This window comes from Peromyscus californicus, unplaced genomic scaffold, assembly GCF_007827085.1.
Source record: "Peromyscus californicus insignis strain IS unplaced genomic scaffold, ASM782708v3 Scaffold_10__1_contigs__length_136768540, whole genome shotgun sequence".
NCBI lineage: Eukaryota > Metazoa > Chordata > Mammalia > Rodentia > Cricetidae > Peromyscus > Peromyscus californicus.
Genome location: NW_026294391.1, coordinates 67,546,907 through 67,573,790, shown reverse-complemented (window position 1 = coordinate 67,573,790; position 26,884 = coordinate 67,546,907). Strand labels below are relative to the sequence as shown.

General features: G+C 34.5%; 1 protein-coding gene across 1 annotated transcript in view; it reads left to right on the top strand.

The window, feature by feature from the left end:
* The window catches only part of Pof1b (POF1B actin binding protein), a 71,950-nt gene extending 45,917 nt beyond the window's left edge, over positions 1-26,033 (top strand). Inside the window, exons 7-15 of the mRNA XM_052745803.1 lie at positions 3,873-3,900; positions 5,225-5,299; positions 10,251-10,343; positions 11,188-11,301; positions 12,100-12,252; positions 12,540-12,659; positions 14,778-14,906; positions 15,758-15,840; positions 25,895-26,033. Of these exons, the coding sequence (XP_052601763.1) occupies positions 3,873-3,900; positions 5,225-5,299; positions 10,251-10,343; positions 11,188-11,301; positions 12,100-12,252; positions 12,540-12,659; positions 14,778-14,906; positions 15,758-15,840; positions 25,895-26,033 (934 nt within the window). The remainder of the gene's footprint in view (positions 1-3,872; positions 3,901-5,224; positions 5,300-10,250; positions 10,344-11,187; positions 11,302-12,099; positions 12,253-12,539; positions 12,660-14,777; positions 14,907-15,757; positions 15,841-25,894) is intronic.
* The last annotated feature ends 851 nt before the right edge of the window (positions 26,034-26,884 follow it).

Genomic DNA, 26,884 nt, shown 5'->3' with positions numbered 1-26,884 from the left:
TTGAGAAAGAAGCTAAATAAAATGACTGACATATTAAAAAGACAAAAGATAACAAATGATGGTGCAGATGTGGAGAAGGAAATGAATATTGTGGTAATGTACAGGTACACACTAGTCATTATAGGAAAGAATATGGAGGATTTTCAAAATGAAAACTAGAGCTACCATGCGATCCAGAAATCTGAACACTGGGTATATAATCAAATACAATGAAATGAGTATGTAAAAGACACACCTTCATTCCCATGTTCACGATACCAGGGAATGGAAACAACCTGACAATCTACCAGCAGAAAAAGAATAAAATTCTATCATTTTCAACAATGTAAATGGAATTGGAAATGACCCTATTCAGTAAAATAACACAGGCACATAAAACAATTGTCACATGACTTAGTTTGTAATCTTAAAAAAAAAGAATTTCATAGAAAGTGAGAGTGGGATGGTCATTGTCACAAGCTCAATGCAGTAGAGGGTTCAAGGTGGAAATATTACTCAATGTACACTAAATTTTAGTGTGCTACTGGAGAGTGTTGACTACAGATAATGATAAAGAACTTTAAGTTTCAAATCTAGAAGAAGGGATTTTGAGTGTTTTCCTCATAAAGAAAATATGTTTGATATAATAGAAATGTTTAAAGTTATTTGAAAATTACACTGTTTACACATGTATGGAAACATCACTTGGTGCCTCATAAATACATATAATTCTATGTGTTAATTAAAAATATGTGGTTATTATGACTTGGTCTTGACATATTACATTTATAATAGAATATATACATTTACAACCAATACACCACTATGTGTATGTCACTGATGTGTTCTCAATTTATAAATATTTTATCTGTAAATATTATATTTTATACATATAAATCACGTAATATATTGATTTATACAGTATATTGTATGTAACATATAAATTATGGAGTATTATATATTTATAAATAAAAAACTGTTTAATTTAGTAGATGACATGCAACTATATATGCTTAAATACATTTACCTTTTTTATGTGTACATGTGTGTGCCTGCATGAGTTTATGTGCACCACATGATTACAGGTGCCTGCACAGACCAGTAGAATTTGGATTCCCTGGAATTGGAAGGAATCATTCATTTGTTAATGACAGCACATGGCTATTAAATGAGTTACCTAGTGCTATCTAGTCAAAGCATGACTGTGACAAGTTCAAAGTAATCCGGAAGATAAAGGAATGCCAATAGATTTTTTTTAATTCAACATTTTCATTGACTGCATTCTTTTGCTTCTAAATTTTTATAATATAGAATTTATATAGCATATAAATATAGAGGGTATGACCCAATATGTACTATTTTGTATACCTTTTAAGTTAAAGAAGGCATATATTTTCCAGATCAACATTTATATTTAGTGCCTTTAATATATTCTTTTAATCTTTTGCCCATCTCTTTTCTATCAATTTTATTACCTTCCTACTACCAATTTCCTCAACTACTTTTTGTTCTTGTCCGCTTGGCTATCCCACTTAGCAAAATGCTAACTTTAGGTAAGTAAGATGTTCTCACTAGGACGCTCTTTCCACTATGTCTTTCTACTGCCATTTCTACTACTCCCCTGCTGTCAGCTGTCCATACTATTTAGAGAGCTAGCTACACAAAAGCTGTTTTATGTGGTTTGGAATTCATTCAGCTTAATACAGGACTCGGTATCTGTTGACTAAACATATGCTATCATTACTGTTAATTCATTAAGATACAGCAAAGTACAGCTAATTATTATATTTATTCCCTTATAAAATATAAGTTTTCTCTTTTGTGAAGTTTTGATCGTTATACTTAATCAACATCTTCTCAAATTACCCAAACTACTTTCTTCTCCCCCATGACCCAAAGAACTACCTGATGCATTCAATTTCTTTTACACAAGTTTGCTATGTTAATATATTTCTCTTCCCCTCAATAGCCTATTCACTGAATGACCATAATATGCCAGATACTGTACTGTTTATATGTATTATAAAATTTCAAAACTAACCTCATAAAATTTCAGATGAAGATGTAGGTGGCATGTTATTAATAAGATTACTTATCTACTGATGACTTGAGAGGTATTCAAATATTTTTAAATATTCTATTCTCTTAGCTATAATCTATGACTCAGCTTTTCTGCAAAATGCTCCCAAAATCTTGATTAGGTCTAAATGATCCTCTTTTGGGCTTTAGTTATGTTTTGTGGACATTTCATTTTTTTAAGTCTATCCCAATATATCTATTTGGCACAATACAACAAATGCCAAATACATACATGCAAACTATTGTACATGTTCTACTAGGCATGCACTGGGAATGGGAATGTACAGTTCTCTTTTGCTGTAGTAGCTTGTCTATTTTTATAAATGTATGCAAGAGGCTTTTAACAGTGACCCACTTATCTCTATAAGCAACATTTTGCTCATAAGCAATTACATAAGGGATAAAGGTAGGGACTAATGTACTAAAACTCTCTTAACTTAAAATATTATTTCTGTCTTGCTGTCAGAACATATACAACTGTTTTCCGATTTATTTTGGCATGTTCACATACATGTTCATATCTCATTCTTCTACTATGTGCAGAGGAGCAATTAGACAAAAATAAAATTCGATCTGTTGCCCTTGACAACACTGTAACTGTATTCTTCCAAGTCTTCACAATTCCTACAGGAGTATATACCAGACTGGTATAAACACTGACAATCCCATAAGAGTCGCCTTCTTCTTCTTTTTTTTAATTTAATTTTATTTTATTTTACAATATAATTTAATTCTACATATCAGCCATGGATTCCCTTCTTCTCCCCCCTCCCGCTCCCCTCCCCTTCCCCCCAGCCCACCCCCCATTCCCATCTCCTCCAGGGCAAAGACTCCCCCGAGGATTGAGATCAACCTGGTAGACTCAGTCCAGGCAGGTCCAGTCCCCTCCTCCCAGGCTGAGCCAAGCATCCCTGCATAAGCCCCAGGTTTCAAACAGCCAACTCATGCACTGAGCACAAGACCCGGTCTCACTGCCTGGATGCCTCCCAAACAGATCAAGCCAATCAACTGTCTCACCTATTCAGAGGGCCTGATCCAGTTGGGGGCTCCTCAGCCATTGGTCCACAGTTCATGTGTTTCCATTCGTTTGGCTATTTGTCCCTGTGCTTTATCCAACCTTGGTCTCAACAATTCTCCCTTAAAGGCTAGGCTCACAACCAAAAATATAAGAGTCACCTTCTTAATTTGGCTCCAAAAACAGTCTCAATCTCTCTGTCCAAATACTCATTTTCTTGCTCAAAATCTTATTGTCAAACTAGAATTTTGATCATTTTGCTTTGTTTGGTGTAGATTCAAATACTGTTCTAACCTCATGTCTTCCTAGTATATATAGATTAAATGAACTGACCTTATCTTGAAAGTTTTCGTTTTGATAAAATGGAATGAATAACATGAAAACAGTAATAGAAACTAGACTCAAAATTGAAAGTGAGAACTAGAGGGAGAAAAGGGAGGTAGAAATAGAGAAAACCTGTAATTGTTTAATTACCCAATACCATTTGCTGTCAAGCACTTCTACATCTACCCTCAGACAGACTGGTGAAAATGGATGATGTAGTAACTAATTCTGCATATTTTATAATTTTTTTTATTTGGATGTTACTCATTTTTAGTAGGTCAGCTAATTCTAGAAAAGTTATTTTAGTCAAACTAAGTGAAAGCTCCATTTTTATATTAACTTTTTAAATTTTTGATTCTAGCTTAAACTAATACTATTATGATATACAAAATATAAAACAAGTATATCAGGCATATTTATATATAATTACTGAATCCATTTTTCTAAAGTTGTCTTTTTCTTGTTATTCTTGCAGCAAACAAGACTTTGAGTCTTCAGATGCAGTAAGTCCAAAAATCATTAAAATTAAATAGACAACAAAGTACATTGTAATTGTGATACCAATAATGTTCTTTTATTTAGTATATTTATTAGACTGGAAACACAGGTTAGTAAAATAAATAATGTTTATATCTTTGTAATGTCTACAAATACAATAATCACAAAGAATAGTTTTGTGGTTGTCACTAGGATTTAAATTGTCAGTGTTGAATGCACAATTAAAATTTGCCTGATCACAAAACTGTTTTCAGAAGACAGAAATCTATACAATAAAAAAATCAATTACTTCTAATATGCTTTAAATACAGTGTGTGACATCGATTGGAATTTAAAAACCTTTGTATCAATTTCTTTACGTTTGCAATTTTGTAAAACTATTTTAATTTAATAAGCAATAAATAGAGTTTATTTTAGTATAACAAAAAGAACAATCACGTCTTTTATATTATTTTCTTTTATCATTATTTTCATTGTATCACTATTCTACATTCACCAAAGTAATTCTGTATGTCTTTAATTGCCTTTGAAAAGCACTTATTTTAGCTTCTCTCTTAAATTTAGTTGAAGCTTACAAATGTTGCTGTGGCAACATTATAATCTTTCAAAAGTCACCATAGCCTCAAGCAAATTTTCTTTAAGTCCTATAATACCTATAATTTTATTTCACGGTTTTCATAATTTAAAATTTAAGCTTCTCAAATGTGTCTACCATCCAACAAAACTTGGTTTTGGAGGATACAGTGATGTTATTTTCAGTGGATTTTGAATTTTTATAACATTGTTATTATCTCCATCATCATTATTATTTGCTTTTATGAGACAGGATCTGGCTATATATCATGGCCTTGCCTTGAACTTATGTAGCACAAGCTAGCCTTGCTCCTCTTGCCTCAAACACTTGGGTCCTGAGAGTATTGGCATGTAGCACCATACCCAGATAAGTAACCATTTTGTTTGAAATTGCTTTTTCCTCTACCCCCTTGGTTTTGCCAGGGCCTTATAATGCTATGGAAGCACTATGCCACCAAGCCCTAGCCCTAAACTGATCTTTTAAAGTAGAAATGGAATATTTGGCTAGTTGCCCAAATCTTTTCTCTAACAATCTCTGGAATTTAGTATTATTTCAAAGTCTGTGTAATATAACTAAGTATTTAAAAGTGAGAATTTGTAAAACTGTAAATGGTATTCATAGAAACTATTCTTTGAAAGGTAACTTAATCTTCTGCTATCTCCCCAAATATGCTTTTTTACACAAAAGCCTATAAACTGCGGCCCATAAGATTAAAATATTGATGTTTTCAATGGATAAATTCCATTTTCTTACAGTCAGAAGACATTGAGTCATTGATTCCTAAAGGGCTGTCAGAGTTTACAAAACAGCAAATTCGTTATATTCTGCAGGTAAGATGGGATCAGTGTCTGACTTTGATATGATAGTTTTTGCTTCATCTTATTGTATTTTATTTTGTCATGTTCGGTTGTTATCTCTGTTCTTTTCTACTGTGAGACAGAAAGGGAGTAGTTTTAGAAGAGAGTGCAAGTCTGGAGGAACTGGGAGAAGTTGAGGGAGGGGAAAGTATAATCACGATACATTGTGTGACAAAATATTTTCAATTAAAAAAAGAAAGTAGTAACACTGCATTTCAGATCAACTTACATTAATTTTAATAATTTCTTAGTAAACTCAAAGTGTCTCTCTCTCTCTCTCTCTCTCTCTCTCTCTCTCTCTCTCTCTCTCTCTCTCTGTGTGTGTGTGTGTGTGTGTGTGTGTGTGTGTGTGTGTGTGTGTGGTGTGTGTGTGTATGTATGTGTGTTTTAAAAGATCACCAAAACTAGAATGTTTAGCATTCAGGAAATCAATCTAGAAATTACCTTCTCTGAATTGTTCTTGTTCATACTTTCATACCTTAGCACAACTTGATTCTAAATCATAGTCTTTCCCTTCTTTTCCTCGCACCCATTCCATGACCTACTCCCTGGCCCATACCATTCCAAGTACTGCCAGTGTAGGATGGAAAGACATTGCCTTACCTTTCCTGTGATGTGTAAGGATTGAATCCATAGGAACAGGAAATTCTCCTGTAACGAAGGGGTATCCACAAGTCAAGAGAGAAGCTAAGGAAATATGACTGAAAGTAGCATGCATTAAGAAAATAATAAAAAGGGGGTTGGGGATTTAACCCAGTGGTAGAGCACTTGCCTAGCAAGCGCAAGGCCCTGGGTTTGGTCCTCAGCTCTGAAAAAAAAAAAAAAAAAAGAAAAAAAAAGAAAAGAAAAAAGAAAATAATAATAAAAAAGCTAGCTAGGATACAGAGGAAAAAGAACTCTTATATATATCTTCTGCGAAAGCAAACTAATCCAGACACTGTGGAAATCACTATGGAGTTTTCTCAAAAACACCGGAAATAAAACTACTGTCTGGCTCGAGTTCCAGGAAAGGCGCAAAGCTATACAGAGAAACCTGTCTTGAAAAAACAAAAAACAAACAAAACTACTGTCATAGTCAGGGTTTCCATTACTGTGATAAGGGTTTATTTCACCTTACAACTCCAAGTAACAGTCCATCAGTGTGGGAAGCCGGGCAGGAACTCAAGCAGATGCCATCGAGGAATGCCGGTATTGGCTTACTCAGAATCACCTTCCCGAGGGTGGCACTGTCCACAGGGCCCTCCCACTTCAATCATCAGTCAAAACAATAGCCCACAGATATTCTTTGTTCTGCTTCTTTATGAAACACATGGCACTTTAGAATTCCATTTTGATTTGTTGTTTTGGGGTGCAACTTTTTCAGTGGTTTCTCTTGCTATCACATTATATATTTGTGAATCCAGTGTGTGGATTTGAGTATTTTTCCAGTTTTAGAAAGCTGAAAGCTTTGGGGTTTTATGTCTCTTTATCTTGTATTTATAATATTATTCTGAAACATTTCTTCTCCTTTCATAAGCAACATATTAGTATTATAATTTTTGTTTCAGCTACCAAACATAAATAAGAAGGCTAAGTAAGCATAATTATAGCCTGTCATGTTTACCCACATGATTTTTTTTTCCTTCTTAATGTCCAACACTTCTCGATTTAGAATTTTATTCTATTTAGAGAAATTCCTTTAGCTGGTCTTTAAAAGTAGGTCTAATAGTGACTTATTATTTCCATTTTCCTAGGCCTGAAAAATATCATGATTTGTTTTCTTCACTTGAAAAGGAGTTCAATTTCATTGGATATAAAATTTACAGTTGACATTTTTGTTCTTTGAGTATTTGAAAAAAAATATTGTATCAGTTTTTCCCATCTCTGTGATTTCTAGGTGAAATCTACTATTGTTTTATCTGGTTTTCCTAGTAACTAAGGTTACTCTTGTGCCTTTCAAAATCAATCAATCAATCAATCAATCTCTCTCTCTCTCTCTCTCTCTCTCTCTCTCTCTCTCTCTCTCTCTCTCTCTCTCTCTCTCTCTCTCTCTCCACCACTGGCTTATTTTATGGAAGAGTCTGACTCCTCCTTTCCCGGTGTTGGGCAATTCTAACAGTTCTTTTTATCTTGATATTGGCACCTATCAATTGATTTTCCTTATCAACTTGAGACTTTTTTGTCTTTCAATGGTTAGTGAATCTAGATGGAAACCTGAGCATTTTGTTACTGTGTTATGAAACTCTGAGTCTTATTCAGATTTTTTTTTTAGAAGGTCACCTCCTACAGTAAAAGATCAGAGGAAGTAACAGTTTTTATTACTGAGAATTGGAAATGAAATGTTCTCCTAATTGGCCTGTCTACATATGATAGGATGGAAGGCTTTATGACATTAAGAATTTGGGATATCATTTTTTGCTGTTAGGATGAAAGTCTCATCTCTCTATTCTGCTTTTTCTGACATGATACTAGAAAATAGTGTTGGTGTATTGCTTTAAATCCTGATCATGGCAGAAGTCTGGGCTCATTTCTCAGCCTCTTTTCCTTAGGTGAGATAACAGTCACAGTTTCCCCAGTCCAACCTAATGTATTGGTTGGAATAAAATTGTTATTGTTTAAAGTTTTTTTTTTTTGCATTGTTTGTCTGCTCCTTTCATGGTCATTAGCCTAGAGACAAAGTTTTTCATCATCTTGAGCCCTTCAATATTTTTCATATATAATTATCTGTGATTTTTCAGTCATAATAAGAACATCAGGAAAGACTGGGTGGTGGTGGTGTACGCCTTTAAACCCAGCACTTGGGAGGCAGATCTCTGTGAGTTCGAGGACAGGCAACAAAACTACACAGAGAAACCTGGTCTTGAAAAACAAAACAAAAAAAAAAGAACTTTAGGAAAAAGTACTTCTCTTCCTTCTTTACAGAAGCTGAAGTTTCCCAATAAACAAATGCGAATAATTTACTGTAAGAATTTTCTCTCCTTTGAAATGAGTCAGTTTCATCTGTATTTCAACACTAAAATTTATAAGTATTTTGGGAGTATGTTATGTTAAAAATATTGACAAAAGCATAGAACTTTGCATGTATTTCCACAATTTCAGAATTTATTGATTAATAACAAATTCACAAGCTGTTAGTATGTTGGCTGTACTTCAACAATTACTCCTCATTTATTTCATATTATGGCCATTGGACATAACAAGGTCTTTTATTCAAATCTCAGCTACTAATATTAATGCACATATTATACATTTTATGTCACACAATGACATAGGATACAGAATTGCTAAGAAACCATTAAAGAGACTATAGGATTCAAAGAAGTTTTCATAAAGGCCTGAGCAGTACATGCATACAAATTCAATGAGAGCCATTGGAGGTAGTTAGGTAAGATATTAAGGAACCCATGCAGAAGAAGTTTTTCAAGACAAAATCTCTTCAAGGAAGACATGGTTCAAGGGTAGTCCATACGAGGTCATCCCATCTAATGTCAATTCCAGTAAACCATGTCAGGAAGATAGGGCCATCACGAGCCATAGTTCTGGGGTCAGATCTGAATGTTTATCACTTATTGATCCCAAGATGCAAGTACCACAAATCTGGTAATCTGTAGATAAGTCTCCACAAGTCAGTGTTAGGTTTACCTCCTTTTATATGAGTGTTGCATCATTTGTTTGTCTGGTGTGTATGATATACTTTTGGACCTGGTTTTTGTTTTCTATGGTTTTGATATGCCCATATTCCCATGTGTTCTTCATCTAATTTAATTGCAGAAGTTCATAGGTGAAAATATTTAATTTGTCTAAACAGATGATTTATTTTTCAGTTTGTACCTCATGGTTCTTACTGGGTTATTCACTTGCATCCAACAGAACAGGGAGTCATTCTGCCTCAGGATTTGTATTCAAAATACAGCAATCTAGTTCTGTTCCGTAGTCAGTCTCAACAGCCGTGTGTGATTTTTGAGGAGCTGGACAGATGAATTATTTTTTGCCATAGCAGAGAATCAGGTTTGAGGTCCCAGCACCCACATAAAGTTAACAACATTCAGTAACACTACTTTCAGGAGATTTGATGCCCTCTTCTTGCCTCCCCAGGCATCAGGCACTGGTGATGCATATCTGTACATGGAGGCAAAACACTCATACACATGTTAGAAAATGAACACATCTTTGTAAGGAATGTGCTGTGAGGTATCTTACATTCTAAAATGTAACAAGCAGCCTTTGGGGCAAACAGAATCAGTCAAGGCAGGGTACTGCCCGAAACCAATAGTTGTGAGGCTTAGAACAGACTACTTTATTCTTCCTACCTCAGGCACAGTCCATACACATCATGCACACTTAGGCAAGTTCATTTTAGGGCTTGAAAATTAAGTGCCTCATCTCTTTTTTAATCGCTTAAACAAAGAATTAACATAAAAGCAAAATTTGATGATAGAATTGTGCTGTATGAAGATGATACTTATACATACAAAAGAAAAGAAAAGTCTTCCAAAGGCATAGTTGAAATCTTTTGAGGAATGTTGCTTGACCTGCTTGAGAGCATTATTCAGAAAGTTCTTTTTGTCTCTAACCAAATAAAGTACTGAGAGTGAGAGGGCATGGGAGGGGTCTGGAGGAAGGGAAAAGAAGGAGAAAAGTGGTGATATTGTAGTTTAATTAAAAGTATGTATAAATTTCTGGGTTTGGTGGCACAGGCCTTTACTCTCAGAATTTGGGAAGCAGAAGCTGGTGGATCTCTGTGAGGTCAAGGCTAGCCTACTCTATCTAGCAAGCAAGTTCCAAGACAGTCAGGGCTACATAATGAGCAACTATCTCAAAAAATGTATTAAAAGTAAATTTTTTTTTAAGTTTTTTTCATAGGAACAGAAAAAAAGTATGTTTGCTTGTGTTACCTATTTTGAAACATTAGTACAAATAAACCATCAACTGCTTTCTTCCCCAGATGAGGGGTATGTCAGATAAGTCACTGAGACTAGTGCTGTCCACGTTTAGCAACATACGGGAAGAACTTGGACATCTTCAAAATGACTTGACAGTAAGATTGATTTTGACACTTCTTTCCAAAGTGTTTCTGATTGTTTGCTTCCTAACAGAAATGAAAATATTCAATATACTTTTTCAATGTATTGCAACAATATTACACCTACCTAGACATAAATTATTTTGTGAAACAGCTAATTAGCATTGAAAGATGACAAAAGAACTGCCCCATGAATACATGAATGTATGTTGATACGCACCAATTATTTAATTTACCACTAAGATAATTTAATGCTTAAAGCCAGAGTCACCTACAAAATTAGAACAACTGTAGTTATTTAATAAAAATTTCCTTCTTTCCTGTGATAATAAAGCATACTTTGAATTTCTCTTTTAAAAAAGCTTGAAAACCCCTTCCTCCCAATAGTTAACCTTTCCTATTTTTTATTTTAATTGGTATTCTTGGTACCATCAAGTAGATACATTCTGAATGCTCTCTTCACAGTGAAAAACACCTTGAGGACTTTGGAATGTTTTTTTTCCCCTACTTTTCTGGTTTATTTCTGCATTCTCATGAGTGTAGTTGGACTTTAATTTGAAAATTCTCCACCTGCTGGGATTAAGAAGTCTTTGTAGATTGAAGTAAAACATAAAAATGATTGAGAACTTTCTGCTTCATTGCACTTAACATTAGCCAATCCATCAAAATATTCCTTTTAATACAGGTGTTCAAAGTTTGTGTTTTTCTATCTTATATTTTGCTTGACTTTGAAGAATTCTACTTTGTTAAGCAATGACAGATGAAACAAGTTTTTATTTAAATTCTACAACATAAACAAGACTTTGCCTCTTAACAATTTTATATAACTCCGAGTCCTAATAAGTAATTTTGCCTTTAGTCGCTGGAAAATGACAAGATAAGACTTGAAAAGGACTTAGCATTCAAAGAAAATCAAATAAAAGAGTATGAAGAACTCTTGGCATCAGTGAGAGCAAATAATCGCCAACAGCAAGTAAGTTGATGTCTTTTGTAGGTGATACTCTAGATTGATAGCTTTCCATATGCACAATTACTGGCATATTTAAGTTCTGAGATACAACCCAGACAGTGTTAAAATCTGTTGGAACAATTTCTTCATCTGAGAATTGAACAGCTTTGCAGATTTTCAACAACTGAATGTCCTCCAGAAAAATGGGCAACCTTATGTGTTATATAGTATACACAGCACACAGTTCTCTGTATTTTGGAGCAACAAGAATTGCCACTGAAAGTCTAGGTTGACTCATTCATCTAATTTAATGATATGTTAATTGGGAAAAAGAATCTTCTGTAGATCTTACATTTGTGTACTGAATAAACAAGGGAATGAACTTGGGCACATTCTATAGTTGTCTGAGCAGAGATAATTCTAAGCAAACTGTAATGATCCCCTAGAGTTCTTTCTCTCCTTTTTGTCTCATGGCTTGCCCAAAGATTTTACAAAGTTTCTATTTTTACCACAATCAAGGGCATGACCATTTTAGTGACTGTTAGTATACGATGATGTGATGAATCTATCAAGAATCTAATACAAAATTGGGACACTGAAAATTTTATATGAATGTTAATTCTTTTTGTTCAAGTTAGGCAAATGAGATTAGGGACAAGCATAACATGTAGTATGATGTTTAAAATATCATCTAAAGGCAAGAATTTAAAAAGATTCAGTTTGAAAACATTTGCTTCAATTTTCTCAATGAATCACTTAAAAGGACATTTCCTCTGTAAAATCAAAATGCATTTTTCTTATGGACTTTTGTCTTCCTTACAGCAAGGACTTCAAGACTCAAGCTCAAAATGTCAGACACTGGAAGAAAATAACCTTTCTCTTCGACATACACTATCAGACATGGAATATAGACTAAAAGAACTTGAATATTGTAAACGTAATTTAGAGCAAGAGAATAAAAACCTTAGAATACAGGTACTAATTTTTATAGTATTGTCCTAGTTATGTAATTATAAAGCTATCACTGTTAATAGAATATAAAACTTTACCTTGTGAAGTACTTTGACTCCCTTCTGTTGACCTTAAATGAAAGTTTTATTATTCTTACACCTGAACTTTATCGAATAGCCTCTCAAGGTCATTTTTATTATTTCAATGTCTTATTTAATCACATGGTATTCTTGTAATAATAAATATGAAAACCTAATATATATTTCCTTTTTAACAATCCAGTTACAGACAGTTATTTTGATTTTGTATAGGTATCTGAGACTTGCACAGGCCCGATACTACAAGCTAAAATGGATGAGATTGGCAACCATTATATGGAGATGGTAAAAAACTTGAGACTTGAGAAAGACAGAGAAATCAGCAAACTGAGGGTATGTTGATCGTACACTGCATGCAATAGTGATGTTAGACCTTGAGAGGTAACTCAGAGGTTGAAAACATTTGCTGTTCAATCATGAGGAGCAGAGTTTGGAACCCATCACCAATGCAACAAGCCAGGCATCCTTCAAAGGCCTATAGCTACAGCTCTGCAAGATCTATCTCCCTCCTCTGGCCTCTGCATGCACATACAAGCATGCACACACATGCATGAACAGATAATTTAATATGGTAAATTTTATTAAAGATAATAAATACTATCACCGTTACCACCACTCCCCCACCCTACCACTCTTAAAAATAAAAATAAATAAATAAATAGAATGATTTTTATAATTTTAAAGCTAAAAAGAAAAATAAGTAAGTTGATTTTTTAAATATTTTCTTAAACCTTTTCTTATGAATATACTTCTGAATATTAAAAAGCAGTGAAATTTCTAACTGGTATTTCAAGTTAAATTATTTTATACTGTAGGTTAATTTTTCTTCTCAGATGGTGAAAAAGATATTAATTTCATTATCTTGATTTTTATTAATTTTCAGCAATTTATGTTTGGGAAATGGGTGGAGGACCCTTCATAATATTACTTAATGCATGTTTATTCAGAAACGTGTAATATTTAAAATTATATAGCTAAGCCATAGTTTAGCTGGATGATTATAAATTTTTTAGTTAACTTTTTTAAATTAAAAAATAATTACACCATTTTCCTTCTTCTCTTTCCTCCCTCAAATCCCTTCTCTATACCCATCCTTTGCTCCCTCTCGAGAGCCTGGCCTCTTTTTCTTTAAATGTTATTATTACGTATTTTTACAAATGCCTAAATAGATGAATACAACCTGCTCGGCTATTTAGTGTTATGTGTATGCATATATTTGTACTGAATAACCGATTAAGGGATTCATCCCTAGGGAAACCTATTTCTCCCTCTCTGTGCATTCCTTAGCTGCCTGTAGTTCTTTGTCTATGGGTGCAGCCTGGTGAGATTTTCCCCTTCTGTGTTAACATGGCTATTGTCACACTTCTTCAGGTCTGGTTTAGGCAGGCATATTGTTGAAGCATCATGGGTGAAATTTCCCAGTCATTTCTAGAAGGGTCAATCTCACAGCAGATTTACTGGTTTTTTGGCTTTTACAAGCTTCCTGCCCCCTCTTCCATGATGTTCCCTGAGCCTTAGGTTCATGAATTGTGTTTTAGCTATATCAGTTGGTGCTGGATACCTCATGATCATTTGTTCTCTGTATTTTAACAAATTATACATATTAAGGACTTTGTCATTCATGGTAAGTTATACTGGATTTTGTTTAATTAGGATATTTGCAAGGATATAGTATGTTGCCTTATAATTCTATGTTGAATGGATTTAACTAACCCTTAATTTACTGAGTCCTAAATGTAGACAGATGCATTTAAATATCTTAGTAGACAAAATGACTAGTGAAATTGTTTTCTAAAATAAATTGAATGAAACTTAATTTGTTAATAGGTCTACTAATTATTCTACCAAATATCTTCCACTGATTTCCTCTTTTCCAACCTAACATTATTAGTAACACTTTAACCAAGCAGGTTCTATATCCACATATGGGGAAGTAAGAAAGACAAGACATTTATTCAGGCATCTTTTTTTTTTTTTTTGAGTTTCAGCTGTTATTATGTTATTCTGGGTTACTTCTAGGATTCATTTAACTCTTGAAAATAATGCTTATCTCCCTCAGATTCTGTGAAAATTCATTTAAGACACACATCAAAAGTAATTTTGTGAACTAAAAGTCACAGTATAACCTTAAGAATGAAGGTGCCTTAATTAGTGTTTGAAGAAATCCAAAATGCCTATTTTCTTAGCTTTATTTTATTGCTATGGCCTAAAGCAATTATTGTACTTAATCATAAATAGCAAACACAGATTTTTTAAAATGAGAAATATCTAACTAACACTTCAAATTATGTTTTATATCAATAAAATTCTATAGACATTTATGGAAATTGATATAGCATTTTTCATTTGATGACTAGCTATGTGACTTGATATAACTATACTTCACCTGAGTTCAGTTGTATGTTTCTTTTAAAAAGCGCATCATAATAATTATTGTTTTTAAATCCTTAGTCTCAATTAAGCCAGTACCAAAAAGATGTTTCAAAAAGAGAAGGAAATTGTAGTGACTTCCAATTTAAGCTTCATGAACTGACAAGCTTGCTGGAAGAGAAGGATTCTCTTATAAAGCGTCAGTCAGAGGTAAGAAAAAGAAGAGGAAAACGCAGCGGGTAGAAGGAAAGTATAATTAGGTTCCTTAGAACAGTTACTTCCCATGTATGAGGAAAGGACACACTGAACTGCAGAGATGGTTCAGCTGTTAAAGGCTAGACTCTTAAAACATTAAGGAAATGATACATTACCAAGACATACTTTATTACACATGAGAGTATTATGTGAATAGTAAAATTTCTATTTGAGAAACAATCCAACTGAAGGCAGGAACTGAAGTTAAAGAAAAAAGACTGGTGTTATACCTTTACTATTTCTAAGACATTTAATTTATATTTCATTAGTAGTGAAATTCCCTAAAGCCTGTAAGCTCAGTGTAAGGTCATGAACTCCTCTTTCATTAAAGAACTGTGTTATATCAGCAGCATTTAGCCCCAAATCTGTCATACAATAGGTACTAAAGGAACTATTAAAAACAATGAGCTAATATTTTATTGTTATTATTTTAAAAAATGGCACTTGCAGTAACATTCATGATAAATTCCTGTTTGGATTCTGCATCTACTTCCTTACTGAAATTTCACCATCATCATTATTATTCATTAACCTTACTTTTCAATTGTTCAACAAACAAACAAACAAACAAAAAACTCACATTCTCATACTGAGAGATCCATAGCCAGTCAATTGTTGATATCCTACCTTAGTTAGTGGGGTTCTTTAAAGGCATGTTTAGCATTTTGGCTACTGTGGATCAACATTAGTAGGATTAGAACACTACATAAAAACAAAACAGGAGGAGTGGTGGGGGTTGTTCTTAGTAACCTTATTACCTCATATTTATATTTCTGTTTAAATAATCATTATGTTTTATTTGTAAGGAACTCTCAAAGTTGAGACAGGAAATATATGCATCCCATAACCAAGCCTCCAGTAGTGGAAGGACTACAATCACCACAAAAAAGTAATGTACTTTTAAAATGACATTTTAATATGTGAAGTTATTATAAAATTTAAGTTATTATTCTCTTAGTTGGTGTGTATATCACTAAAAAGAATTTGTTTTTTTTTACTTGTAAGCAATTCCATTGAAGAATGGATATTCAAAAAATACATTGCTACCATGGTTAGGACAATTGTTTATCATATCGATAGTATGTTAAATATTATAGAAGTAAAAACAAACAATCGGTTGTTTATTATGTATGACACAGTATGTATTTATCAGGTGATGAATATTTAGGTTGTGCTCAATTTTGGACTATTATGAACAAAGCTACAATGAATATCTCTGTACAAGTGTGGAACATGTACTTCAATTCATTTGCATATAGACTTAGGAGTGAAGTTTGCTGGTTAAGATAATAGTTTCACTGCTTTCTAAAACAGTTGCGCCATTGTATACTACAAACAGTGGATGGAGGTTCTAAGGTTTCTCTACTTTTGCCAACATTTGTTAGTGTCCTTCTCTTGGACAACCTAGTTGCTGAGGTGTGCTATCCATTTGTAGCTTTGATTTGTATTTCACTACTGATGACACTCTTGCATTATGTCATATATTTCACATATATAACACAATATATTTATATACATGATGCATATATATGAACATATATGAAATACATATACTTTGGATAGAGTTCCATTAAATTCCTTTTCCACTTTGAATTGACTAGTTTTTATTATAGAATCTTAGTTTTATTCCATTGATCTCTCTGTATTTATGTCACTGTCACACTATTATTAATCCTATAGGTTTTAGTAAGTTTAAAGCCAGATTATTTTTCCTACTAGTTGACTCTTGCTTTTCTATATGAATCTTAGGATAAGTTTGTAGAATTATGTAAAACACAATGTATTTAAACCTTGTTAAGTTCTCACTGCATTTCATAAAATATATATAATATTTTAGATCTTATCAACATTTTAAAAATAGTAAATATTCTAATGCACACATATGGGGACTTTTAAAATTAAAGCCTATCTCTAACTCATTCCTTCCTCACCAAATTCTTTATTCCTTTGGCTGGAGTATGTACAGGTCTTGTGCATATTGTCACCATCACCGTGAGTTCATATGTGTGCCTGCCCTGTTGTTTCTGGAAAACACTGTTTCCTTGATCTTATTCCTCTGATTCCAAAGTCAATTCTTGTTTTTCTTTTTTTCTAAATATATATTTTATTTATTTTACTATCTGACCACTGTTTCCCCTCCTTCCTCTCCTCCCAATCCCTCCCCCCATTTCCCCTCGGCACCCCATCTACTTCTCCTCTGTCTCTAATCAGAGAAGGTCAGGCCTCTTCATGGATATCAGTCAAATATGGCATACCAAATAAAGGCTGGATGAGGCAAACCAGTATGAGGAGTAGGGTCCTAAAAGCTGACAAGAGAGTCAGAGATAGCCCCTGCTCCCACTGTTAGGAGTCCCGCAAGAAGACCAAGCTATACAACTGTAATGTGTACACAGAGAGTCTAGGTAGGTCCTATGTAGGCTCCCTGGTTGTAGTTCAGTCTCTGTGAGCTCCTATGAGCCCAGGTTAGTTGATTCTGTGGGTTTTCTTGTGATGTCCTTGACCCCTCTGGCTCCTATAATCTTTCCTCCCTATCTTTAGCAGGATCCTCTGAGGTCTGCCTAATGTTTGGCTATGGCTCTCTGCATCAGTTTCCATCAGATGCTAGATGAAGTATCTCTGATGACAATTGGGCTAGGCACCAATCAACTGAGTATTGCAGAATATCATTTGGAATCATTTCATTGTTTTTTTTCTAGTCATGTTTGGTTCTATCCTAGGTCTCTGGGCTGTCCAGTGTACCTAAAGTTTTCCTGCCTGGCCCACAGTCAGGACGAATCTCTCTCACCCACCAGTCCCACAACTGCTCAAACCCGACCAAGTAAACACAGAGACTTATATTGCTTACAAACTGTATGACCGTGGCAGGCTTCTTGCTAACTGTTCTTACAGCTTAAATTAATCCATTTCTATTAATCTATACCTTGCCACATGGCTCATGGCTTACCAGTATCTTTACATGCTGTTTCTCATCATGGCGGCTGGCAGTGTCTCCCTCACCCAGCTTTCGACTTCCCAGCTCTATTCTCCTCCTTGTCCTGCCTATACTTCCTGCCTGGCCACTGACCAATCAGTGATTTATTTATTGACCAATCAGCAACACATTTGACATACAGACCATCCCACAGCAGTCCAGCTTCTGGTTCCTCGTCCTCCAGGCAGTATTGGGGGTGGGATCTCTCTTGTGGCATGGGACTCAATCTGGACCAGTCATTAGTAGGCCATTCCCATAATTTTTGTGCCATCTATACCCCAGCACATCTTGTAGGCAGGACAAATTGTAAGTTGAAGGTTATGTGGCTGGGTTGGTGTCCCAATCCCTCCATTGGAAGTCTTGCCTGGTTATAGGAGATGACCAGTTGAGGCTCCATATTCCCCATTGCTAGGAGTCTAGAAGATATTAGAAGACTGAAAGAACCCCCATGCTCATGGATCAGTAGGATTAACATGGTAAAAATGGCCATCTTACCAAAAGCAAGATTGATTCAACACAATCCCCATGAAAAGTCTGACACAATTCTTTACAGACCTTGAAAGAACAGTATCCATTCCATATGGAAAAACAACAATAACAACAACAACAAAACCAGGATATATAAAAGAGTCCTGTACAATAAAGGAACTTCTGGAGTTATAACCATCCCTAATTTCAAGCTGTACTACAAAGCTATAGAAAAAAAGTGCATGGTATTGGCATAAAAACAGACAAGAAGGTCAATGATGTTGGATCAAAGACCCAGATGTAAATCCACACATGTATGGACATCTGATTTTTGATGATGAAGAAGCCAAAATTAAATAATGGAGAAAAGAAAGCATCATCAACAAATGGTGCTGATCAAACTGGATGTCAGCATGTAGAAGAATACAAATAGATCCACATCTATCATTTTGCACAAAATTCAAGTGCAAGTGGATCAAAGACCTCAACATGAAACCAGATACACTGAACCTGATAGAAGAGAAAGTGGGAAATAGCCCTGAATACATTGGCACAAGAGAAAACTTTCTGAATAGAACACCAATAATGCAGGCACTAAGATTGACATTAGTAAATGGGACCTCATGAAACTGAAAAACATCTATAAGACAAAGGACACCATCAATAGGACAAAATGGCAGCTTTAGAATGGGAAAAGATTTTCAGCAATACCACATCAGACAGGGGGCTAATATTTAAAATATATAAAGAATTCAAGAAACAAGACATCAACACACGAAATAACCCAATTAAAAATGGGTATAGGCTCTAAACATAATTCTCAACAGAGGAATCTCAAATGGCTGATAAACACTTAAAGAAGTGTTTAACATCCTTAGCCATCAGGGAAATGCAAATCAAAACAACTCTGAGATTCCATCTTCCACCTGTTAGAATGGTTAAGATTAAAAACACAAGAAACAACTCACGCTGGTGAGAATGTGGAGCAAGGGGAACACTCCTCTATTGCTGGTGGGAGTGCAAGCTTGTGGAAATAAATATGGTGGTTTCTCAGAAAATTGGGAATGGATCTACCTCAAGACCTAGCTATACCATTCTTGGCCATATACCTAAAGGACACTCCATCCTACCACAAGGACTCTTGCTCAACTATGTACATAGAAGCTTTATTGGTAATTATCAGAAGCTGGAAACAACCTATATGTCCCTCAAATGAAGAATGGATAAATAAATTATGATACAATTACACAATGGAGTATTATTCAGCTGTTAAAAGCAATGACATCATGGAATTTGAAGACAAATGGCTGGAGCTAGAAAAAAATCATCCTGAGTGAGGTAACCCAGACACAGAAAGACAAACATAGTATGTATTCACTTATAAGTGGATATTAGCTGCAAAGGATAATCACACTACAATCCACAGACACAGAGAAGCTAAGTAACAAGGAGGACCCTGGGAAAAAGAAATAGAAGAGATCTCCGTGGGTGGACTGGGGGCAGGTGGGGATGGGAACATGAGAGATCAGGTGGGAGAGGGAAAGAGGGAGAGAGTACTGAGAGAGATAACAGGAATTGGGGAACATCTTGGGGACAACTTGAAACCTAGCACAACGGAAATTCCCAGAAATCTATGAGGCTGACCCTAGCTAAGACTCCTAGCAATTTTCTTTTTAAGAGATGATCTCACTATGCAGCACTGGTGTTGTAGTTACTTTTCTATTGCTGCGAAGAGACACTGTGACCAAGGTCTCTTAAAAACAGCTTATAAAAAAATGTTTAATTGAGGGTTTGCTTACAGTTTCAGAGGGTGAGTCCTTGATCATCATAGTAGGTAGCATGGTAGGTAGGCAGGATTGCATTGCACTGGAACAGTAGCTGAGAGTTACATCTGATCCACAAGCACAGGGGAGAGTGGGGGAGAAAGGGAAGGAGAGAGATAAAGAGAAGAAGGAGGAGACTGGGGGGGCAGAGAGAGAGGGAGGGAGAGAGAGAGGGAAGGAGAGGGAGGGAAGGAGGGAGGGAGAGAGAGAAAGAGAGAGAGAGAGAGAGAGAGAGAGAGAGAGAGAGAGAGAGAGAGAGAGAGAGAGAGAGAGAGAGAGACTGGAACTGGGATTTTGAAGCCCACCTCCAGTCACATACCTCCTCCAACAAGACCATAACTCCTAATCCTTCCCAAGACAGTCCCACCAGTTAGGGACTAAACATTCACGTGTAGGATCCTATGGGGGCCATTCTCATTCAAACCCTTATACCTGGCTGGCTTAGAACTCTTTGTTCACCAGGCTGGCCTCCAACTCACAGAAATCCACCTGCCTCTGTCTCCCAACTGCTGGATTAAAGGTGTATGCCACCATGCCCAGCTGTCTTTCAGTTAATGAGACAGTAATTTGTAGTTTTCAAATTATAAATCTTACACTTCTTTGCTGTGTTTTTTTCATGCTATTATTAGTACAGTTATTTTCCTTTTTTTAGGAGAAAACTTCCTGTGTATGGGGTTTTTGCCTGTAAGTGTGTCTGTGTACTATGTACATGTCTGGGTGCATGGGAAGGCCAGAAGACGGCATTGGATCTTCTGCAACTGGGTTACAGATGGTTTTTAAGCCACCATGTGGATGTTGGGAATTGAGCCAGAGTCCTATGAAAGAGCATCCAGTGTTCTGAACCTCCAAGCCATTTCTCCAACTCCTAGAATTATTTTCTTAATTTTATTTTCAGATCATTTATTATAGGGGTATAGGATTACAGTTGGTAGTCTGTGTATTCATTTTATATTCCTCAAGGTTAAAGATCCATTATAATATATTTTTTTACTGAACCCATCAAAATTATCTTATATGAGATCATTTCATTTGCAAATAACTTCTTCATTTTCAGTCTAGGTACATTTTATTTCCTTTTTCTTACCTAATTACCCTGATACTTCCAACACAGCGTTAAATAGAAGTAGGAAAGAGATTTTTTTTTCACTTTTCCTGATCTTAGCAGGTGTGTGGGTTTTTCAAATATGATGTTAGCTGTAATTTTTTATCTAATTGAAAATATTCACTTTCATTCCTTATGGAGTTCTTTTTCAAGTTATGACAGTGCTAGAAAATTTATATTAGATGATCAAAAGAGTTTGTGCATGGTTCTATAAATAATATATTACATTAAGTGATTTTTAAGATGTTAGAATCTCATATTGTTTGAGTCAAATGCTCTTGTTCATGTTATTCAATTATTTTTATATGTTATTGGATTTGGTTTGCTAGCATTTTGTTGAGAATTTTTAATTCTGCATTCACAAATGCTATTCATCTGTTTTTTCTTTTACTCTTGTGATATATTTCTGGTTCTGGTAGCAGGTTACAACTTACTTTAGAGAATGAAATCAAAAGTGCTTTTTTAATCTTAGTCTTTGGGAGAGTTTCCAACGATTAGAATTAATTCTGTAAATTTCTGATACGCTATACTAGTTGCAAATATTTGAGGATTGTTTTTCCTTTGTGGGAAATTAGTTTCTGTTTGTTTTGTTTTTCATGGTTTTTCTATTTGTTCTTCAGATAGATTTACTCTTGGTATTCTCCCAAGAATTTATTCATATCATCTGTGTTACCTAGTCTTTTCACATACAGATTTCCATAGTACTTTTATATACTGATTTTTATTTCTTCAAAATCAGTAATAGTGATTTTCCCTTTTCCCCATGTGATTTTAGTAATTTGAGTTCTTTCTTTTTTTTCTTGATCAATCTGTATTAACTCTTACCTTGTCATTTATATTTTTATTTTATTGATTAAATTGGTTCTTTAACAATTTTATACATGTACACAATGCACTCTGTTTATTCTCCCTTCCCACTGTCTCTTATTTCCCTCTCATCTATCACCTACCCCTTTCCTCCAAATCCCTTTCCCAGATCCATCTTTTTTATTTCTTCAATGTCAGTAATAGTGATCTTCTATTTTACCTATGCAATTTTAGCAATTAGAGACCTTTCTCTTTTTCTTGCTCAATCTATGTTAATTATTTAGAAATAATTTTGATTTGAGTAATCTCTATCTCCCATATAATCTTTAAAATTTTATTTTATACGTGTGTGTGTGTGTGTGTGTGTGTGTGTTAGCTTTTTCTTATTTAAAGGTTTCTAAGATACAAGCCTAGGTGATTGGGATTGTTCTTTCCTCATAAAAGAGGCAATATAGCTGGAATATTTTCTCTTGAGCCTTACTTTCACTCTATTGCCCAAGTTTAAGTATGCTTTATTATTGTAGTTGTTTAGGATATTTTCTTTCTTTTTCATTTGTGCTATGAATGGAACACAGGGCTTCTTGCATAACAAACAGGCAAGCACTGTGAGACATTTACTGCCAGCTTCTGGAAAATATTTTGTGATTTTTTTTGGGGGGGGGATACACTCATCAATTGTATCACTTAACTTACAAAATATTCATGAATTTCTTAAGGTATTCACTTTTATTTCTGATTTCACTCCATTTTAACTAGAACATACTCTGTTTTTCTTAAAGTTATTGAGTCTCATTTCATAGTCTAACATTTAGTCTATCCCACCCAAAATTCCATATATATTCAAATATATATATTTTAATTCTTTTTAAGTAGAAAATACTATTGATGTCCACTAGGCATGGATGTAAAATGTTATTCAAGCCTATTTCCATGTTCACATTCTGTCCAGTTTATTATGTATAGAAAGTGGTTACTGAAACCTCCAAATATTATTTACTTATTTCCATGTTCAATTCTGCCCAGTTTTGGTTCATGTAATTTTGAATTCTGTTATTAGGTACATATATGTTTATAATTTTTGTAATGCCTTTTGAAATTGTCTCCAGAATTTCTTTATTAAAATAAATTTTGAAATTGTGTTTATTTATTTTGTCTGTGCATGCCATGGTGTATACATATTGTGATCACAGGAGAGCTTATGTGACTTGATTTCCTTATTCCACCAAGTGCATTCTGAGGATTGAACTCAGGTCACCAGGCTTCAAAGAAAGGGTCTTGACCTGGTTAGTTAATATCTTGGTTTTCAGTTTCTTATAGTGCAGTCTTGCATAAGTCTTTAAATTCTCAAAGCCTCTTCCCAGTGACATACTTCTTCCAACATGGCCAGACCTCCTAAACGTCCCCAGACAATTCTACCAACTGGGAACCAAGCATTCAAATCTCTGAGATTATGGCGAATATCTCATTCAAACCACCCCACGGAAGTTTCAGTGCATGGCTGTTTGGTCTCACTGCCTTTATTTAGGCCTATGATAAGACAGAAATTCTTAGCAGTGAGCACATGGCAGAAGTAGCTGTTTATCTTATGACAGTCAAGAATCAAAGATGACAGGACAGACTATGATCTCAACATCTTCTAGGGTACACCTCCAATGACCTAAGTTCCTTTCACTCGATCTCATCTCCTAAAGGTCATGTCACTTCCTAATAGTGCTCCAGAATGGCAACCACGTCTGCTTTTCTAAAACTTACCTACATAGCAGAATTTTCTGCTGTATGGTATATATGTTATAATCATTTTGTTCTAAGGATATTTTTTATATTTAGGGAATTATTTTTGTTTGCTTATTTTTTAAATAGTACAACTAGCTGGTTCTTTATACAATTGAAAATTTACTGTTAGAAAGCATATTAAAAACCCTATACTTATGGCAATTATCTACAATGTGTGTTGAAATCTACCATCTTGTTAGATGTTTGCTATTTGTTCAACATTCTCCTTGTTCCTCCTTTTTTCCATTTTTTATTTTAGATTTTCTTTCATGATATAAATCATTTGTTAATTGTTTATTATGTGTATTTGTTTTTATTGTTACTTTATAGTATATAATATATAGTATTCTTTAGCCTATCAATCTACCTTCAAACACTATTATACTTATCATATGCAGCATATTTCTATTTATTCTTTATGATCTTTTTGTTATTTTTACCATATATACTTTCTCATATACATTATGAAAAACGTTTTACTTTTAAAAGTTAACTACCTTTTAAAAAAATATTAATAATAACAAAAGCAATATTTTAGGTTTCTCTACATAATTATCTTTTCTGATTCTATTAATTCTTTATCCTGGGTCCAAATTTTATCTAGTATCACCTTTTATCTGGCTACATTTTTGTGCTGCTCATCTAGTGAACAATTCTCTTGACTTTTAAGTTGGAAAGCAGCCTTTTTTAAATTTTTTTTTATTCATTTTGCATACCAACCACAGTTCTCCCTCCTCCTTCCCCACCTCCTCCCTCCAACCCATCCCCCATTCACTCCTCCAAAAGGGTAAGGCCTCCTCTGGGGAGTCAACAAAGCTCCTCCCCCATGTCTCAAGGCTGAGCAAGGCATCCCACCATAGGGAATGGGCTCCAAAAAGCCAGCTCATGAACCAGAGATAGATCCTGGTCATACTGCCAGGGGACCTATCAAGCAGGCCAAGCTACACAACTGTCTCCCACATTCAGAGGGCCTAATTTGGTCCTATGCAGGCTCCACTGCTGTAGGTCAAGAGTTTGTGAGTTCCCAGGAGTTTGGAAAGCAGTCTTTATCTTGCCTTCTTTATTCAAGTGAGAATATGTGACAGGTATATGCTCCACTAATCACACTGCATGTCTGAAACCCTGGAAAGTATAAACCCTTACATAAACTGTCTTTTCTTATTTGATTTTTAAAACAGATATTATCAATATCAGCATATAATGTTTTCCTTTATTAAGTACTGATTTTATACCTGTTCTCTTAAAGAATGTATATATCTGAATATTTAGCATCACTAATCTTGTGCTTTAGGAAAATAAAATGGTTTTGTGTGGTATTATCAGTTGACCTGATAACAAAGAAAGTTGAGTTACTGTGAGTAGCATATATATGGCATGGATACATTAAGTAAAGGAATAATACATACACAGAATATAATACAACAGAACAAGCTTTTATTACCCTACTCAGAATGGTGCACTATTTATAATTTAAGAATTATTTATTTGGGGGATTTTCATCTAGTATTTTTGGAAACATTTGACAAGGAGTGTCTGGAACTGTCATAGTCAGGGACGGGGCAGAATACTGCTTTTTTTCTGTGTAGAGAATAGCACTAAAGAGATCTGCCCCACAAGATATGGCTGTGCTGTATATTATTGTGTCACTTTAACTTGATAAGGTTTCTGAAATCCATTTGTTTTCCTTTTTCCTGTCCTGTAAACATGAAAAATTCTCTAAGCAGTGAGCTCGTTATTTATGGTACTTATTTTATTTTTATCTTTTCTGTGTATCATTGTCCTGTGCTACCAATGATCCATCATGGACAGAGACGGAAGTTTCTCCCATTTACTAAACATAAAAATAGTGATAGTTGTTCTTTTATATTGAGAAGGCATTTCATTTGAAACTAATAAAAATGATTCAGCAATAAATTGATTTAAACAGGGAACTAGAAATGGGAATGGCTACAAATGAAAGTTATTTCATAATACTTGTAATTCTGTTTTTGGTGTATAGGTACAGGACACAATATCCAATCCTAGGTCTCCTGTATGATGACTATGAATATATACCACCAGGAAGTGACACACAGACTATTGTGATTGAGAAAACCGAAGACAAATGGACTTGTGTAAGTTTATTTGGGCATTTCTAGTCTGTTTTAATTAATTATATACTTACAGCTTTGAAAAATTAGGTAAAATATCAAATGCCATAGACAATTTGAAGGGAAATGGAGCATGAATGTGCATGTATCAATAGAATATGTTTTGTAATCTTAAATGTGGATATGTATTACCTTTCATTTCTTTAAAATCTGAAAAGAGAGTTGTGTCTATTTTCTCTCTACACTGTAAAATCCTCCAGCTTAAAATTCTAGAGTTTAATGTAAGGCTGAATAACCATGCAAATGACATGTACTCTAATATTTACTTTCTACAACTTCCTTCAACATAACCAGACAACATAGATATCAACACCATTCTAAATAATTCAACCCATTATTAAGGGATGATTATTTTAAAATCTTTCTCATAAATGGATGCCAGCTATGTTGTTAAAACTTTTACTGCTTTCTTTGTTAACCTTTATAGTAGTGATCATCAAAGAGTAAATATATCTTCCCTAGCACAGTGGTTCTTTCCAGTGGCATCCACTTCTCAACTCCAGAACATTTACTGTCTTTAGACATTTTCAGTTTTCATTAGAGGTTAACTATATTTACATCTACTGGGTGGAGACCACAGGTGCTACCATGCATCCTATGGTTTGCAGGACCCTCCCTTACCAAAGAATTATCTGTCCCCAAATTTTAATAGTGCTGAGCTTGAGAAAACTTGCTAATATTAAAAAAGAGCTCTTGAGCTTTTCTTAATAATACACTTCTACAGTCTTACATTATATTTAACAGTAATTCACCGATCATGAGCACAGGAATGTGTAACATTTTTCAGGTACAATGTACAGAAACAAGTTTCAGAATCTCACCTTTCAAACCACACATGA